The 19,006-nt window shown below is 42.4% G+C and overlaps 1 protein-coding gene across 1 annotated transcript in view; it reads right to left on the bottom strand.

Annotated features, from left to right (window-relative positions):
* Positions 1–15,226, bottom strand: part of itga5 (integrin, alpha 5 (fibronectin receptor, alpha polypeptide)) — a 31,369-nt gene extending 16,143 nt beyond the window's left edge. Inside the window, exons 1-10 of the mRNA XM_005918904.2 lie at positions 14,752–15,226; positions 6,054–6,184; positions 2,158–2,258; positions 1,487–1,610; positions 1,283–1,344; positions 1,140–1,185; positions 900–1,025; positions 769–813; positions 487–530; positions 216–272 (exon numbers count right to left, since the gene is read on the bottom strand). Coding sequence (XP_005918966.1) covers positions 216–272; positions 487–530; positions 769–813; positions 900–1,025; positions 1,140–1,185; positions 1,283–1,344; positions 1,487–1,610; positions 2,158–2,258; positions 6,054–6,184; positions 14,752–14,960 — 945 coding nt within the window. The 5' untranslated portion in view covers positions 14,961–15,226. The remainder of the gene's footprint in view (positions 1–215; positions 273–486; positions 531–768; positions 814–899; positions 1,026–1,139; positions 1,186–1,282; positions 1,345–1,486; positions 1,611–2,157; positions 2,259–6,053; positions 6,185–14,751) is intronic.
* Positions 15,227–19,006: the final 3,780 nt, after the last annotated feature.

Genomic DNA, 19,006 nt, shown 5'->3' on the forward strand with positions numbered 1-19,006 from the left:
GCAACTGCACTTTCCCCCCCAAGAACTGAGATTTGCAGTATTGTGTTTGCTAGATTTTTGTCTCTATTGTGGTTTGCAGTAGAGGAAATTATTTATGCTTACTATGAATCAGCAAATTAAGAGCTCTCATGGGGAGCCGAGCAATAAAAACACAGAGGAAGTGGAGCATTACAGAACTTTCTGTAGTTGGCTCAGGTGGGAGTTTTTGGACTCACCTGCTCTCCAGTGTACTCAGTCATGTTTGTCAGATCTGTACCGTTCAGAATAGACACCTGCAACACAGCAAGCACATATGGTGAACTTTTATAGGGTCTAATATAAGCACGATCCATGGAAAGGAATTCACTGCAAAAATAATCCCCACTGTGACAATATCGCTAAAGTTGTTTTCTTTCTTGTATCATTCCCAAGTATAAATCCCAGGCTTCCCATTCTAAAAGCGCTTAAATGAAAGCCAAAATGAGAGTGATGATTAAGCGATCTTACCGAACCATAAAGCATGTGTCCTTTTGGAACTCCAGCAACAAAATCTGTGAGACAAAGCAAAGATTTAAAGTGGGAAAAATACGGTTAAAGCCCAGTCAGAGGATAACAGAATATACTAAAGACATTTCCAGCTCAATAATTATGTAAAATATTGTAAATGATTTATGTTTATCTTACTACAACTATAACATTCATGTTGCTCTGTAAATGTCTTTAAGTGTTTCACTATTTGTCAACCTCACCTAATGCTGGCAGTGTCTGCTACCTGATTTGTTGACTTACCTTCTACCCCATCACCACTAAATTCCCCAGCTGCAACAGAGTAGCCTGTAGGAAACAGAAAAATTAGCTTTCGTGGCAGGTACATGACGACATGTGATTTAGCAAAATTTATAAAGTTTTAATTAGCTTACCTTGATAGCTGTCATCTTTCAAAGAATGGGCCTGTTTGGTCTGGATCTGGCCACTCACCGCCTGAATAAAATAGCCTGGATAGTATGCTCTGATAATGTCCTCCTTAGCTGCAGAGATCACTTGACCTAAAATACGATAAGATAATGATAAGAAAGAAACTTGGAAAGACATACTGAGATTTCTGTGTGTGCGTGTGTGTTTTTTGTTTTTGACTTTTGATTGATGCAGGTCCTACATACCTTGCCAGAAATAACTGCCTGGTCCTCCCAGCACCACTTTGCCATCCTAAAAGAAAAATAACACCTGTGAATTACCTCAGTGGGAAAAAATACAACTATTCAAGAAACCCGTGTTGGTTCACTGACAGAAAATGTACATTTACCTTTGTAAATTCGGCACTGAATCCTCCCTGGCAGTAACCTTGTCCTGATGGACCACTGATTTCTGAAGGACAAAAGGAGCGGTGTCAGAATAAGTGAAGCATCAACAAATGATATCCAGAAACCATCCAGGAAACAACCATTGGTGTTATCCTGATATATTAAAGCATCCATGCCGATAAGATTTGAAGAGAGGTGATGATTACCTGTACGACAAGGAGCATACTCCACAAAGTTGGTGAAGTTTTCGACAGAGAGGTAGCAGCTTCCTGTAGCATCAGAATGGGGAATATCCTCCTTAGTTCTCCATGAGTAAAGTGGGGCACAAGCCTGCAGTTCACAGGAGTGGGATTGACAAGTAAGAAAAGTGGAGGATTAACAGTGTGTTGATGAACAGGGTGAGCCATTAGGTGGGAGATGTTTTTCCAGTTGTGAACCCCCCCGTTGAACTCAGAATGGGTCTCAAGCTGAGGTCAGTGGAGTGTCTTGTGGGGGTAACCATGTAACTCAACCCAGGTCACAAGCCGTACAATCAGACCAAACAACAGGCAGCTAAACTTTGATGTCACATGGTGTATGTGTGTGGCTGTGTGTACAGTGAGTTGAGACTAGGGGTGAAAATTGGACCTGAATGACAACAACTTAATGGGCAATAATCTAGCCACTTCTCCTAACTTCTAACTAACACAGGATATGTGCAATCACCCAGCCAAGAGAGTGAGTCATCACTCAAGTAAAAAGTTTCTCACAGTCGTATATCAGGCCATCAGGCTAGTCTGAAATTCCTTATCTTAACAGCAGAAAGCAACAGCTGAGGTTTTCATCCCTTAAGGAAGATTCTATCATTTTAAATGCATCTCTTTGAAGGCTACCTTACCAGTATTGTGTCACCATGAGACCGAACAGTGGCACCAAACCATTGGTGGGATTTGAAATCAGCTTGGTAATTTGTGTCATTGAGCAAGACATTGCGATCCCCTGGGGAAATAAAGGAAGAGAGAGAGAAAAGAATTTGAGTTATAGCAGCATGATAACACATGCATTCCTTCAGCTGGACCTCAAGCATCATAACGCTGCCTGCCCCTCCCTTCCAGATTCTTGGAAACATCTGTAAAAACTGGCAGACAACATGCATTATGTTACACTTTCTTCATACAGAGATGGTTAGACTTGAAAAGAATGTTATTTCCTACTAGGCCACTGTTCTACAGATAGTAGTTGTGTTAGCTTTTGCCAGGTTTGGACTGGACTGGTGTGGCTTAACCCTGCTGACCCTTTGCCCTGTTTGACCACCTGGACAGTATCACTGATCTCCCACTTTAGTGCTCTGACAGCAGCAGGTGATGCGACAGATGGTCTGGGGAGTCCGGTTTAAACACAACTTTATTGGAAAACAGATGCTACATCTGTGCTGCAATAAAGAACGAAATCTGAACTAATTGATTATGCAAGGAAGACACATATCGCTCATATGAGTGTAGGAGCTGACATCTGTAAGGGGAAGTGCGTATAAGATCAGCCATTCCACGAGTCCTTCACTCATAATCCCCATTCACTCAGACTTCTGCAACCACAGGTGTCTTTCTAAAGAACAGAGCTAGTGTCTGTCAGACAGAACTGGGAGATACTGGGAAAGATCAAGACCCATGTGGATGTGAGGAAGGAATTGTGTATTATATTCACTCTGTCCATGCCTGTCTTCCTCTAGTCTTTCTTTCAAGCCAACTAGGCAGCCTGGAGCTGAGGATGAAGGCCTGCACCATGTCTTTGTGGAAACAGCAAAGGGGCTGGGGTCCAAGGAAAACACACTCCGGCCTCACTTCCTCACAGCAGCTTCTCACTCATCTCTATTTAGGCACCCACTTCACTCTCCCCTTCTCTGTTGTCAGTTTCAACATTATCACTATTTTCCTATTCATTTTTCTTTCACTATCTCACCACAAGGCTCCTCAACTGCACAGCTCCTTCTCCCATCTGTTTCCAGGGAGTGATGCCTCCCATCACCCAAGCAGTAAGCAGAGAGAATATAGCTTTTTAATAACCCAAATGTATTTCTGTTTAATCTCCATCTCTGGGGCTTTCGTGCTAACAGTATTCATCACGGGCGAGCAGCAGGCTGCTATGATTCAAGTGTTCAAAAGAGTGATAAGAAGTGCTTTTGCTGCATGGGCAAAACCCCAACTTCAAACAGCTCCTTGTTGCTTTAACTAATCTCCCTTAGCTGCATGGTATGTTTTTTTTAACATTTTCATAACAGAAGGGTTTGTTTGGTCAAGGCAAATGCTAATCGGCCAGGTGAAGTTTAAGACTGACCAACATCTGTGTTGGTTTGCGTTAGCTTCCCAAGATAACCAAGAGTAGCATTCAAAAAGGTGGTCTTGTAATTCATACTGTCTAACTATGCTCAGGTTATCTTGCAGGGTGACAGAAAGGAAGCACCTCATAGTAAGGACCCAAACAAGGTTAGCAAAGTCTTTATGTGGTAGCCATGGCTCTGTGTCACTATAATGAATGATGAAAAGCTCTTTTTGTTGTCTGTGAGGCGACGGAAGGCAGCCAGCTGTAATCATGTGGAATTCCTTTAAGATGAAAATGGAGGAGATTCACAGGGGAGATAAAGGGAAATCCAGAGAAGGACCCACAACAAGATGTGATCCGACCAAAGTCCCCCTGGGAGGCTTGATAGCACGGTGTGCTGATGTGATGTGGTGCCAGTCTCTCCAGGGAGCAGAGGGGCAGTGAAGGTCTGGAGTGCATACAGACTCACTGTCTACTTTGAACTGTGGGTGAGTGGAGAGCCATTAGTGTGGTCAGACCCTCTCGTTTTAAGTGTGTATATGTTTTGCTGTGTGTCAGTGAGGTAGAAGACAAATGGCCAAATTCACTCATCACATCAGCTGCCCCTGTGGGAGTACTGACAGCAGGAGACGAGAGGGGGACAGAAGAGAGCTGGTCTCTGGTTTCTTGGCCTTTCCTCTTTTCTCTCGTTCCCTGCCTCCCATCCTGTATGTGTCCTCTCAAATAGACAGGCTCTTATCTCAGTGGCAGAGGATGTGGATAGGAGGGAGTCTCTGGCCACTTTGACCCAATTAGTTAGGCTAATTAAGAGGTTCTGTGGCCTCTGGGTCAGAGCTCAAAAACACCAAGAAACAGGCGACCTCTGACACCACTTTGTTTCAAGAATATACAAGACACTCTAGAGCCATTTTCTTTATTATTCATACTGAATAAATTGGGGGAAAAGAAAAAAAAATCACTAAATGTCTTTTTTTATTGCACTAGTCTTTACTATCATGATTGGCAAAGAAAATACAGGCAAAGCTGCAGTAAATGAATTGCAGCAGTAAATGTCATTCATGTAACAGCTGCTTGTCATAGCCATATTTGCATGCAGATGTTCATGGACTAAGCGTTCCTCCACAGCACTGCAGTTTTACTCTGATCCAGATGTGAGAGCTGGCACTGGCACTCTAATCTGCTCTTTCAAAGCATTTTCAAAATATGAAGGACTCTGGCAGCCCAGGAGACTAACCTTGACCGTGAGGGCTCATTGAATGTGCATGATATCACTCCGCGTGGCCTTTAGCCAGCATCCATGGCTGCACGACACATTTTATGTTGCAAGAAAAGCAGTGCTAAAATAGTGGAGCAAAGGGTACCAAGCAGTGGCGTCCAATAGGGGGGAAAAGGGGCTTGTGAAACATGCAGTGGAATATTTCTCCACTTTGTCAATTAGGGAGAATAAATTTAAGTTGGATTTCCCAGGAAAGAAGCCAGAAGTAATGGGGTCCTCCTACATGTATGAGTCATACTGTTTGTGTGTTTGTATAGGAGTATGTCTTTGCTACATCATTTATAATTTGACCTGCTCATTCTTCACTTCGCCGTGGATCCATTGTGCAAAACAAGGCTTGTGGGCACTCTGTCAACATGCTGAAACATGAATCCACTCTTAAGACAACCTCACACGCTTCCTCGTGTTCTTCTAAACCACTTTACTTGATTTTGACTCAACTGGAGCCTCTTTGTTAAGACTAGTAGTGTCTACCTCACCTGTCATACAAACAGGATATTTCTTTGTCCGACCTATTTGTTTATTGGTTGCTTATCTCCGTAAACCTCCCGAGGCCAGGCAAAACGAACATGATCTGGAGGAAGGAAGTAGTACCCTTCAAGAACTCTTTGACACCTCATTATCTTTTTATCCCTGAAGAGAAGACAAACAGGAAAAAAGGAACACCCAAAGTCCAGGAACTAATATAGCCAACAACCACTCAATGGAGTAAAACAATGATTCCTTTTCCAGAAAGAAAATGCTCCGATTGCCTCCAAAAAATGGGCAGAGAAACAACAATACTGAATAGTTTAAGAGCAAACAATATGTCCCAACAAACAGGTTAAAGGAAAAAGAGAGTGTAGTTGCATTGCACAGATAACAGGCAGGATTGTGCAAATAACCTTCTATGAAGTAAAAAGCTCCTTTTTTTCTTTCATTTCTAACTCTGCATTATGTCAGTGAGAAACAGCTCCAGCTTTGAGCCTGAAAACACAGCACATCTTCTGATCAAACCTCATGGTTGAACAGAAGAAATTTGACATAAAGGGAGGGAGAAGGCAGAAAAAAATTGTTTGTTTCAGAGAGTGGATGAACTGATTTGCAGCATCAAGGCCCCGTGGAGAAGGATTTCTTTTGAATTGCAAAGCTAGAAAAGAGCATAAAACTTCTTTGGCGCTAATGAAGCCCAGAGTGTAAATATCAGTCATAAGACTTACCTTCAAGGTCAAATTTGATGGCGTGGCAGTCGGTTTGGCTGGAGCTCCATGGACAGTAGAATACAGACCCTCCCTCTGTAACGTTGAACTGCTTTGTTCTAGCCTTGGGGGCTCCAACCAGCACACTTGCACTGCAAAGAAAAGACAGACAGGGTGGGTGACTAACAGATAACCAAGCATTTTTAAATGTACATTTTTTTAATCAAACCACGGTTTGTAGCTCAAGTCATTTCACACATATGCCACACCCTTTTTTAATCAATCAGAGGTGCATGTGAGAGTGCAAATGTACCACACAGATACAATGTTTCTGTTATTTGAAGTTGCACCGATATGAGAACAGCATGGGTACTTTGCTTTAGGTTAAGGTGTCAAACCTAAAGTAAAGAGAATATTTCCAACACAGCTAAATGCCAGCCATCTCCTGCTGTGAGCTACATGTGAGAAAGGAAAACATTCGGACACTGTCCCAACCTAATTTTTTCCAACATTTTTGGGAGTTCATGTGTGAAAACATCTCCAGCCTGACTTCAATTAAAAACTGCATTCCAGACCTCCCACCTGAACAGCTTTAAGCATGATCCGGCGCACGTTTTTTTAAACATCCTAACAGGTTGCAGCACTGTTTTACATAATCCCCTACAACCACTGCAAGCTGCAGCAATGTTGACAGGCACATTCACTCCCTTTGTTTACAGTAAGACACATACAAGGGGAAACAATTGCATGGTCACACACGCTCCCCTGTGGGCCAGATTCACAAGGAAAACAAAAAAGCAGACAGGCTAAGTAGAGTCACTCTCTTGTTTCTACAGCTGTGATACTAAACATCAGTGTCCTTGGAGCTACACTGTACAACTACAGAAAGGCAAGTCACCCGTGAAGAGGCGCAACCAGTAGACACGGAAAGAATAGTGAGGTTATAGGTGAGTTCCAAACAGAAATAAAACAGAAATAAAAGAATAAAAGCAGTAAGGGGGTGCTATGTAAATTGAGACAATCAAGCCTTAGGCAAGATTAGGGGGGGGGGGGCTATCCAGTAGATAATGTGCCTAAGGGTTTAGCCATTACCTCATTCCTGAGCCACTTGACCTGACAAGCATCACAGACGTATTTGGGATTGATGTGGGTAGAGGAGGTATGGGACCAATGAGACCAGACAGTGTCCAGGGAGCTTAAAAACAGGAAGAATACACCCTTTCCTGCCCTAGATCTACCAATAGTGCATGAAGGTTTACATTGGGGCTAAACTTAGTATCATGGCCCGAAGGGTAACAACTCAGTATGGTCCAGAAAAAGACAGGAGAGTCAGTATGAGTCAAACAGCAGTTAAACGGTGGAATATTCCAAGGATGGTGTAATCCACTGTAATTAATCCTCCTGGAACATGACTGTAGATGCTAAGATGCAGAAAACCACAGAGAAAAAAATATCTAACAGCAGTGGGGCAGGGTCTACTGATGGTCAGCACAAAGCTTTGAAATCCTCTCAGCATCTATGGTTATGAAAACACATACCGGTATGTGGGAGAACAAAGAGAAGGTCACGGTCGCACTGTTACTGTAGCCTGTACCTCATAAGAATGTGCAATGCCAGTTCTAAATCCAGAGCAGAAACTCCCGTTGGAAGAGGAACAAAGAAGCAAACCAATTCAATTTGGAGAGGAAGAACCTGTGTCCCCCCACCCTTTTATTTTTGATTGTATATGCAGACTCAGGGATATCCCAGTAAAGCAGCAAAGACCTGCATGTTCGGTATTGTAAATCACAGCAGGATTTCCTAGTTCTGAATTCTCCCAATAAGACAGATGGAGAGCTTGCTTTTGCTATCTTTAAATTCAGATCTGAGTTTAGAAGTAGCAGAAGTTTCTCACCAGCAGACCACACACTTCATGTGTGCCTCTTACAAGTCCTCCAAACCTATGCGAGAAAAGTTCATTGAGCACAGTTTCCTTTGTTTCAGCCAAATGCTCTCGGACAACCAGGATGAGCAAATGATTTTTTGGCAAAATAATTTAAGAATTAATCTGCAAGCACATGCATGCAATAAATGACACAGCTGGAGGAACATGTACACAATAACAAGGCAGGGGAAACAAAGCTCCAGCATCTTTTGTTGAATCAGATCTGAACAGAGTCCAGCCACAGTTGGCCATGGCAGCTTTTCAAAGAGAGGAGAAAAAAAAAAATCAGGAAATAACCAAACAAGCACATCATGCTTTAATCAGCAAGCTGGCAGTTGAAGGCAGTTTTTTTGACTACTTTACACTGATACATGCAGATGTGCAAAGACGCACACACACAAAGTTCTGCACTATAAAGCAGGAAGAATTAGCATTTAATGGGTCTTTATCTTTGGATGATCTGTCAACTTCTCGTTGGCATTTCCCCACCCTTATCTTATAGCTGCATGCTCAAAAGAAAGAGCTTTTGCATAATTAGCATTTAATGAGGCTCAAGCGTCAGTCTGCTGAGTGCGACTCATCAAATTCCTTGGTAAAAGTAGGGGCATGAAAAGACACGTAATTAGAGGCAGGCACAAGATTTCTCAGCTGTTCAGGACAGAGATACTCCTGAGATGGGCTGTATTAATGCTTCAATGGCTAAAGTGGAGACTAGGCAAATAATTCCTGTAGTGCCGTGAAAACAGCAGTACAGTATCCATCTGACAGGCAATAAAAAGGTCAAATGTGATCATCTCAAACCGATCGGTCTGCTCATTTGGTCATGCTGCTATGAACAAATGGCAAGCCAATTTCACAGCACACAAAGAGATTTGAGCAATGTTTTAATGGGAAAGTCAGGGCAGATGAAAAGCATTAGCGGCTTCTTCATGTCCCACCAACTGCCTTACAGCAGCCACTAATGATGCGCACCACCCAGCTGACAATTAAGCATTAATTAAACTAGTTTAAACGATTTAGGCTGCAAGTAAGGAATGTGTAAACAACAGCTTCACTGTAACCAAGTACTGGGTTTGTCTCATTAGAAGGTCAGAAATCAGGGGACATTCGACAAAAAAAAACATTTCACCACGCCATAATTGCCAGACTGCAACCACTATTTTATGTGGGGTTGAGAAATTAAGGGTGATACAGAGTGCTGGAACTTGCTGATGTGACACAACAGTGCGTAGCCGTAACTAATACGCTTTATGATGAGGTTACAGAGGGAAGTTGTCAGCAGTCAAATTCCTCTGTTACCCCCCTCCTGTTCAGCACAGCATTTTTCCCCCATTCCACATTTAATTGTCTTCCACCCAGCTGCAAGGCTGATGTCACTTGAACACTATTAAAAAAAAAAAAAAAAAAGGATTTAAGCTCGAAAAAGGAAAAATTACAATCACATTTTAAGCCTCCAGTGCCGGCTGCAGTCACCATCTGCAGTCATAAACACGGCTCAACAACTGCTACGGTTCTTGTGCACAAAGAGGGCCGGAGAAAAGAACCAGCGTCCCTTGAAACTTAGCAACACCTAAGTAAAACACATGTGCCCCAGAGTTTGCACTAACCTATTAGGATATGGTTAAACACTGGAGTGGTTCCATATCAGAAAAAGGATCTCGTATGCAGTGATCTGATCTAAGCCAGAGACAGCTCATGACCTTCGCTGCTCTCATTCCTTCAGTGAAAAAAAGAGATTTAAACGTCCCTCTCATGAACAGTTTGAATGAAACAAATTCAAGCAATTTCCTAATGTTGTAAACCTCAACATCTGGCAATAAACCCCATTCTGATTCTGATTCTGATTCTGAAACCTGGATCAGCGGGAGCAGAGACAAAATTTCGAAATCAAGTTCAAATGTGGAACACGTATAAGAAAAGCTGAATGATTTCCAACTGTAGCGTGACTGACACTTGAGAAGTGAGATCAGCTGAATGACAGAAATGAGAGGCAGTAGTGTCTGATGATTTATTGCAGATCACATGGACCCATACAAATAGGATAGCACTCTCAAAGTCAAGGCCAGACAGAAGCTGTTTGAGTCCTTACAGCTGCCATATGGACGCTCGTCTAGTCACACACACACCACATACACACATGTTGTCAGTGCTGCTGTCCAGGAGCCTGAATATGATGAGAGTAGCAGTGTTTGGTTGACGCGTGCTGACTACAGTGAGTCTACTACGCTGAGCAGAGGCCACCTTTTTCTTAATAGTCAGATGTTACTGTAAGTTGCAGGACGGGGAAAAGATCTATATGTAGCTCTACAAGCCTAGAGCAAGTTATGTCCTTTTTTTTAACAATTTACAGACATTTCCAGATCCCAGCACTGACTTGAAAAGAAGTCATTAAGATCTGAAAAAGCACCCACCAGTGATGATAAGATAAACAGCCCAGTCTCTCAAGGATCTGATCCCATATCACAGCAAAACCATTTCCTCTGTATCCTCAGAAGGATAATATAGCCGGGCAACAGGTGGCCTGGAAATTGAGGCACTGCTAGCTAAGGTAGCCAAATAATGTTGTTTATTGTCACACAGGCAAAATGTGTGCGCATCCAAGCAGATGTCACAACCAGAAATAACAGCTAAGGCTTCAATACTTTATGCTATTCAGCAGCTGACTCTCTTCACAGCTCTCAACCAGGAGCTGTTACGCGGATCAGCAATTTGACAACAAGTTCATTCAGCGATCATTGCCTTTCCTTCCTACTTTTCAACAAGCAGCAATCAGTTTGAACTCACTAGAGTGAATGTGGGGAAAGCATCAGCTGTTTTGTTAAAACCGTCGATGTGTCAAGTTGTTTCACAAGTGGCAAGCAAGACATTTAAAACACCCAGCTACTAAGAAAAACATCCAAAATGACTCAGATTTTCATCTTTGCATTTGCTCATACCAAACTGTTGCCCATCCCCAACCACGATCACAGTCTCTTCCTCTTTCACAGTCCTCTGCAGGGATTTTACTGCTGCTGGTTCACACCTCTCCACAATGCCCACATCAGGGGGTCTAATGCTCTCACCTCAGAATAGAGAAGCTGTTGTATTAAACATGGGGGATTGCAGCTGTTGGAGCACTTTGCCTCTCCACCCCTCTGACCCCTGCTGCACCCACACATGCATATACAGAAGCTCACATTCATAGGCAAGAAAGGCTAAATGTTACCTAAATATTCCTAAATAATAAAACTGATTCCAATTTGAATTTCACAAGAGGACAATGGCGTCATGTGCTTATTGCCATATAAAGGACAGCCCTTATCACATTACTATAGAAGTGAGTCATTTCATGATTCAAGGTAAAACAAACCAGGCTTGCTGGCAGTGAGACATTAAATCTGAAGTATCAGTCCGGCCAGCCCTGACCATTCCAAAACCAAAGTAAACCTGACATCCTTGGGACATTGCTAATAGAATAGACATTACAGTGGGGTCCAGTGGCCCTTTAAAGCCATCATCACCATCCACGTTGACATCCGTTTCCACTGCAACACACAGAGACTCAGTATAAAAAAGTATCTTTAACTAAAAGAAAAACAGCAAAACCTAGAAAGAGACTACAGTGTAACCGCGCTAACTATTCCCGCCTGACTTCACAAAAACCTGCATGAATATTTCCCACCTACTGGCCAGTAGGTGAAAACAACATTTGACAACAGAAAATTAAAGCTGCTTTTTAAGGCTAATAAATTTAAAAAAAAGAAATGAGTCACAGTGAAAGCTCCTCCAGTGGAAAATGGTAAACAAATTCTGCCATTAGACAAAGGGCCCCTTTGTCTGCACGTAACAACGAGAACCTGGATGAAGAAAAGCTTGGCAACCCAAATATACAAGCTGTGCTGTGCTGCAGCTCAAACACTTACTGGTTTGATTTAGAACCAGGTCTATAGAACAGGACACCAATGAAAACAATAACAGAAATAAGACTGATCATATATGGAGAGCGACCCCTGCATAGGCACAGAAAAAACACTGCTGCATTAGCAGCCAGTCCAGTGTCAATATTAGTTTAACTCTAACACTGTTTGAGAGATTAAACTGTAGGAGAGTTACCAACATGGACTGGCTGACCTTGCCATGTGTTTGTCACGGCCAAACCAGGACAGGCACAGGGCTTGCTAAGCTAATCCATATCACCAAACACATCACTGAAACACATCAACCTGTCTCTTCTGCTCATACACTCCAGGCGAGGTATGTTATTGTTTACAGCTCCTGATCTTTAACCTTTTCTATCTCGGTATGATCCACTCCCTTATCCATGCCAGACACCAGAGAAAGTGAAAGAGCAGTCAGTTAGTGGTTGTGATTAAGTGGTTGAGGAAAGAGTGGGCCCTCCAAAGTCCATGTAGAGGAGGGTACACAAGGGGACTGATGTACACAGAAAACAGCAAGCCTGTGAAATGTCCATCTTCACTCAACATGGAGAAACATGCTCACACAACAGGGAACCATATATCCTCTTGCTCTTCCTGCCCTGTTCTGACAAGAGCTGTCACACATAGTTCTATCCTCAGGCGTCCTTCCATGGGGGGCCATCCACAAATGTCTAAATTTAACTTTATTATGTCATGCCAAAGGGCATGGCAGACCCACATATATAAACTAGCTGTCAAGGATCATCAAGCTGGGTGAAAGCAGCCCACTTCTTTGTTGACTTGACAGCAGCTTTATTGATAGGAGAAAGTCTCAGTCTCTGAATCCACATCTGCAATCTGCATGGATGAAAAGCAGCAATAATTTTACCTAAAGGTTGGAGCCAGGCTCACAGCAGTTCATCCTGACAAGAAGAATCTCTTTGTGCAACCCTCAACTGACCTCACAGTGGTTCCAGATACTCCCCCACATCTTATGGCTCCAAAAATTGTGGACGATGACGATGTGATGGCAAAACAAGAGATAATAGGAACTCATTTCATGTCACTGCTGATAATGTTTGATGTGTACACTTCTAAGAAAGTGTGGATGAAATGTGGCAGATGAATGTGGTTTGCAGATAAAGCGATGAGTAATGGCTTTAAATGTGCTCTCTCAGACTTTCGTTTTATTTGATGTCTGCCTTTTGAACACAGATCACCAGGAGGAAAATTACAGGGCAGTGTGTTTTAGGAAACTACATTTAAGCAATATCCTTGTCCTGGACATATAAACCATTGTCTCACGTCCGCTTCCAAGAGCAGAGCGACTCAACTGTAAAAAAGTTCAGATTAAGTCATCGGTAAGATGACGTCTACAGTGTCTGATACTTAATGAGACTAGGAGTTATGATGGGGAGAGAGGCTAGACAGTGGGGGAAGGTTTAGGCGATGGGTGAATTAAAAAGCCTGCAGAATGACATCAGCATAGGAGGAAATAAGGAGGGGAAAGCCGGAGAGGGGGAGAGGGATCTGTGCATGCAAGCTTCACATTCTAAATCATACAGCTCTCCTAAAACCCCTGCTTCCCAGGCAGGGAAATAAAAACCAATAGCAGAAGGAGTTTAAAGAGACAGTTAGGGCCATAGAAGAGGAGGAAATCTGTTCATGTCTGAGAGTCTGCCGTCCAGGGAAGTGGGGAGGAGAAACAGGGAAACTAAAGCTGATGCTCGCGGCCCACTCGGCACAAAGCCCGTTCTCAAATCGCTGCATGCTGGCTGCTTGAACAGTGGTCTGAGAAACTGTTCAGCAGACACATCGTCAGCCAGAGAGTGTGATTACATTGGAGTGAAGTCCTGACTCCAGCTGTATAACCTTTTGTTAATGATTACTGCAATTACAGGTTTGAGTGGACTCACCAAAATATAGTGAATGGTCAGCAACACAAAAAACAAACACAAATGCAGAACTGTCAGGAACTAATGTAATCTATGTCTTATCTTTTCCTGCATTCCAGCTGGTAGAAAGACTATATGATCCTGGGACAGAGCATCCCCCACCCCACCCCTTATTTATATTCCCCACAGAATACTGGAGTATAAGTCCTGGTCACAGCCATGCCTGCCAAAGTTTTACTTCCAAAAGTGACTGATGCCAAAAACCCCTCGGGAAGAATACTGAGACGGTCACTGCATGCTAAGAGTCACTGGGATCACATCCCAGATGAACCAGGAAGCATCAAAATCAGCCACAGCATTTAATACCGAGATTTGATCGCTAAAGGTTGCAGTGAGGTGGCATGTTCTGGGGTTTCGAGGCAAGGGCGGATTAAAAGGTCATCTTAATTTTGTAATTTGGTGGGACAATGAGATTAAGCTTTGAGGAAGATTTCCGAATGTTCCGATCTTTGATCTTCATCTCAATATAAAAGACTGAAGCTTTCAGTCTTTTATATTGGAGTTATGTGGGCTTTATTTTAGAAAACACTTACAACAAAAAATCAAATTTTCTGGATAAATTCAATTGCAGTAAGTTGTAGGCAGACTGACCGTGTGCGCGCTTGTGCGCAAGGCATGCGTCCAGGAAGCACAATATACACACAAAACCCCGATTTTCCGAGCCAAAACAACATCCCACAAATGAAATGTGTTTCCTATTGGAAACTTCTGACTTTAACGGGTGAGCTGTAGATGGCTGAAGTTTGGCCAGAAGTTCCGAAATACTTCAATGAACACTGCAATCTGTGCGCAATATTTGCGTACAACTGGGAAACTTGAATTGCCCAGATAAACCTCAAATGTTTCAGACCTTATACGGAAACTATGTTATATATTTTTTTATTTTTTTTACTACATAACGCTCTGCAGTTACATTTTCTGTTTTCTATATTAAGCACACTTACCTGCTAGAATCAGACAAATAAAAGTCAACTGCATATCCGAAGTAGCTCCCATTGGGTCCGCTGTAAACAGCTGGGTTCTCCACATCCAAGTTGAAAGCCTTGCAGGCAGGCTTAGAAAAAGTCAGTAATAGCCCGATAATACAAAGGAATGAGCGTGCGAGAAAGGCTACTATCCCCGGCGTCTTTGTGAGAAATCTCACCAAGCCCATTTTTGACAATAAATTAATCCACTAAAGTTAGTTTTGAATGGCGAAATTGGCCAAATGTTTTGCTTTCTAGTCCGTAGATCAAGCCTGTAAACAGTGGGGAGTAAAACTACAGTTGCATCCCTGTAACTCTAAGCGGCCAATATCTCATTAATGCTCCGTCAGCTCCTCTCGGCGTCCCCGCTCTTCTTGCGGCTTCTCTCTCTCTGCCCCTCTTCAGACCCACGCCTTCTCTGCTCACCTAATCAGGATACATACAGCAGGGAGTTCCCAGACCCGTAACAGAGTTTAGAAGAGGAGGAGTTTGTGATTCCCTAAAAAAACGAAGAGAGAGAGAGGGGAGAAGAAAAAAAAAACTTCGAAGAGGGATCTTCTAATCCACTAACCCATATGTTTACTAATGTGATAGAAATGCTTTTATCACTCACACTAAGACTGTTAACAATGGACCTTAAAGCCTCTTTCTGATTTTATCTCACACTTATCGTGACCCTTTGAGACCAAATTTGTTGGCAGAGAAGGTAGGCTGCTAGGTGATTGAAAGGTCATTGAAACGTCACTTCACGCTTTTTTTAAAACTATAAATATAACTGCTTCGCTTTCCAAATGCAAGACTCCCATGTGCCTTTTCCCCTTCCCTTATGACCTATTTGCATAAATCTGTACTAATTATACGTCCATCAGCCACTCTTGGATCTCAATGTGTGATCCATATGTATTTCTATCTAATTACAGTGTGGATCTGATTTGGGCATATGATGTCTTCTGGGGAGCTTAAGGGGGGGTGTGGGAAGATTATGTATTTCTGTCTGAGTCACACGAGAGAGGAGCAAGGAAAGTGGTTAGGCTGTGAAAAGCATCTACTCACTGCAATGAGACCTTTAATAAACCAATCCAGGCCGACTGGAATTAGTGACTGTTGGTTTAGCTGATTCATCTGAGGCCTCAGGGATTGAACACAGGGGCCAAATTTGGCTGTGTGGCAGTAGCAACATGAACTCTCTGTCAAGTGCTGCTCATATTTATAACTCTTCTAAGTGCTCTGACACACAGAGCAGAAACTGATGGGAGTAATCCAGAGGGTCTGGGGGGCAGTTCACAGCTGTCGGGGGTGCTCGATGGTTCAAAGCCTTAATCCCAGAGAGGTCTCATTCTCTTACTCTGTTTTTAAGTCCCTAAGATGAGAGTGCTGGTTCATTTTGAGAGCCAAAGCACAAGGTGTGGTTAATAGACAAACGAGCTGTACCCATAAAAAACATTTGTTGTTGAAAGTTTTCAGCTGAGGTCATGGTCTGTTATTCAGAAACCCCAACACACGATGGCTCTCAAATAACAAGATAGTGAATCTTCCAAAGGTGCACTGCTGTTTTATAATGATGCTTCTGGATGTTCTGAAATCTGAAGCAATTGGAGGTAGTCATGGTGGTGCAATCAGAGTCCTATGACCTCATGCATGAGGTTAGACACAGGGTATAATAGTATCAGCAAATGATAATCAGCTCTTAGTCATCACGGGCTTCTTTTTTGTCTACTTACTGACAGCCATAGGTTTCGTGCTATCTGTGCACACACATTTATCTGTGTGACCTGTTAAAGCATCAGAGTATTGGTTACATTTTCCTTTGAAGTAATTCCTCCTCTACTTCTTTTCATGCATACCTGCATGTACGCCATCAAGCAGGAACAAGCCAGTGCACAAAGCGTGCTCCGTTATTAAGTATGTTCTGTGCCTAAAACCAGAGTCTCTTTTGCTTTCGGTGATGTGTAATTGGGTCTGGCTAACTGAACAGTATTTTCCATCTTGTCTTTTCGGTTGAAAAGGGGGTGTGGTTTTATTCCAATGCCTGGACTTTGACATCATCACTCAGCCACTATGGCAACAGATTTGAAGTGCTGCAAAACACTTATAGCACACTTCACAGGACTCAACACAGCTGGTCAACTATTTTAAATATAGAACTGACATATTGGCACTGTGGTATAGCCTCTATGCAGTACGTACGTGTATGCGAACACATGCATACACACGTATAGTGTCTCTTGACTCTTTCTCTGTAATAACTGAGGATATGCTTTACAACAAACAAGCATCTCTCACATGTTAGGACAGCTATATCAAGATGTGAAGGTGTAAAATCATGCTTTCACATGGGTAAGTTCTGTTTCTCGGTTGGTTCACACAGTGCAACAAGGTCGAAGTCTCCCCCCAAAGGCAAAGAAGGAACAGACATCGTTTTCAATTAATGATTAAGTTAAAATAAATCCAAAGAAATTTCTGATGAAAGGTTAGTCTAATAGCATCAGAAAACTCTCACTTTTTATTCTCCTTAAATAAATCACATTTGTTCCGGTTATTTTCACTCCTTGGTATTCAATGACCCCCTGCAAAGACTATGTGACCCTCCAGGCGGGCTCATCCCCCAGTTTGAAAACCACTGTCTTAAGCTAAGGGTGTGGTGGCCCCAGCTTAGATATAAGACTGTTACTAATAAATAACAGTTATTTCTTTTGTTCTCCCTTTTAAAGTGGATCTGCAATAGAGCAGTGCACTTCAACTGTAAAAAATATATTCGCAGTGAATAAAATCATTTAAGCTTTTTTAAATAGAGGGAGCTCTGTGAAGAGTGCTTTGGGATGCAAAGACTAAACTTTACATTTAAAGATGAAAAATGTTGGAGTGTGAAGTGAGAACGAGTCAGGCTTCCCAGACCTCCTAAGCAGTTTGTGTCTACCAGCTTAACACTACATTAGTTTCTAATACCACAAACACTCAAATCCCCAACTGAAATTAGGTTGTACTGTAGGTGTACTGTGGCAACGAAGACAGTTTTGTAAAATACTCAAAGTTTCAAAATAAAGGTAATCTCCAGCTCTAATTCAGCAAACAGTCATTACCAGCTATTAATCTTTGTTCCAGAAGACACCAACCTCCATCCCACCTCCTGATCTCATTTCTCTTTGTGTCACCAACTGTGAGATGATACTGATAGGCTCCACGGGGCTGGAGAGACACCCTGACGGTAACTGTTTTTCTTTTAAGTCACAGAGTAAACACCATTTTACCACCGGGAAACAGACAGTAAATAAAGGCCACAACAGATAACTCAGTAGTTCAAAAACAGACAGGTCACGAGTGACAATGATTAAGAAGTTTAACTTCTGTTTGTTTCTTGTGTTTTTAACATTTAGTGGAATTTTGCTCAGAATAAAAAGTTTTTCTAATCAAGAAAAATGATGCCAATGATGGAGAATGTGGTTTTTGAATAGAGGGCTATATTATTGTGTAAAACCTAACAAAGACTTTGAGAGGAATAGGACACTGAAATTAGATTCTTCAGCTAATGTAAATGGTAAGCCTAAAAGCTGTCTGTCTGTTTCTCCTAAGCAGGAGAAACACAATGACACACATCTTACAGGCAGGAAATTCCTCTAGTGTAAAAGCCTGCCTGGTTTTCCTGTTTCACTGGGTTCATACTGTTCACTCTGTTACACTTCACTCGCAAACACACCTTGAATATATGCGCAGTCAGTTCCTATCAGCTTTGCTTTCCCATCTGCACTCTGTAACATTCCCCATGTTTATAATAGAAGGGTGGTGAGTGTTGCTGATATCTCCCGCTAGTATGAGACACTTCATACTGCATGACAGATTTGTCATGATGGGGTGGAAGTCCTGAGCCGGCCCGTGTTGCTGAGAAGCCCGTCTATTGTTTTCAACACAAGCTCTTAGCAACACAGTGGCTGAATCATATGATTGTTTCAGATGTTGAAATCTTTCCGGAGGCTCCTTACAAGGGAAAGTTTACCCACCCTGGTGCATTATGGTTTCCTCTTATGAGCTTTTACTGTCAATACAAACAAATTGAGACAACTTGTGTGGGTAGTAAGATAACTCAAACAGTGTCCGTTGTTTTGTTGCCTTTTTTAAAAGAGTCATAAAATGGCTGAAAATGAGCAATTTTGGTTTTTATGTGCATCTGCAAATCAGTTTAAGGAAGCAGGGTACTAAAGCGGGGAAACGACCCCACTATCAACTCCACCAGCCTTGT

Source organism: Haplochromis burtoni, unplaced genomic scaffold (genome assembly GCF_018398535.1).
Source record: "Haplochromis burtoni strain Fernald_Lab_line unplaced genomic scaffold, NCSU_Asbu1 Contig_31, whole genome shotgun sequence".
NCBI classification, from domain to species: Eukaryota; Metazoa; Chordata; class Actinopteri; order Cichliformes; family Cichlidae; genus Haplochromis; species Haplochromis burtoni.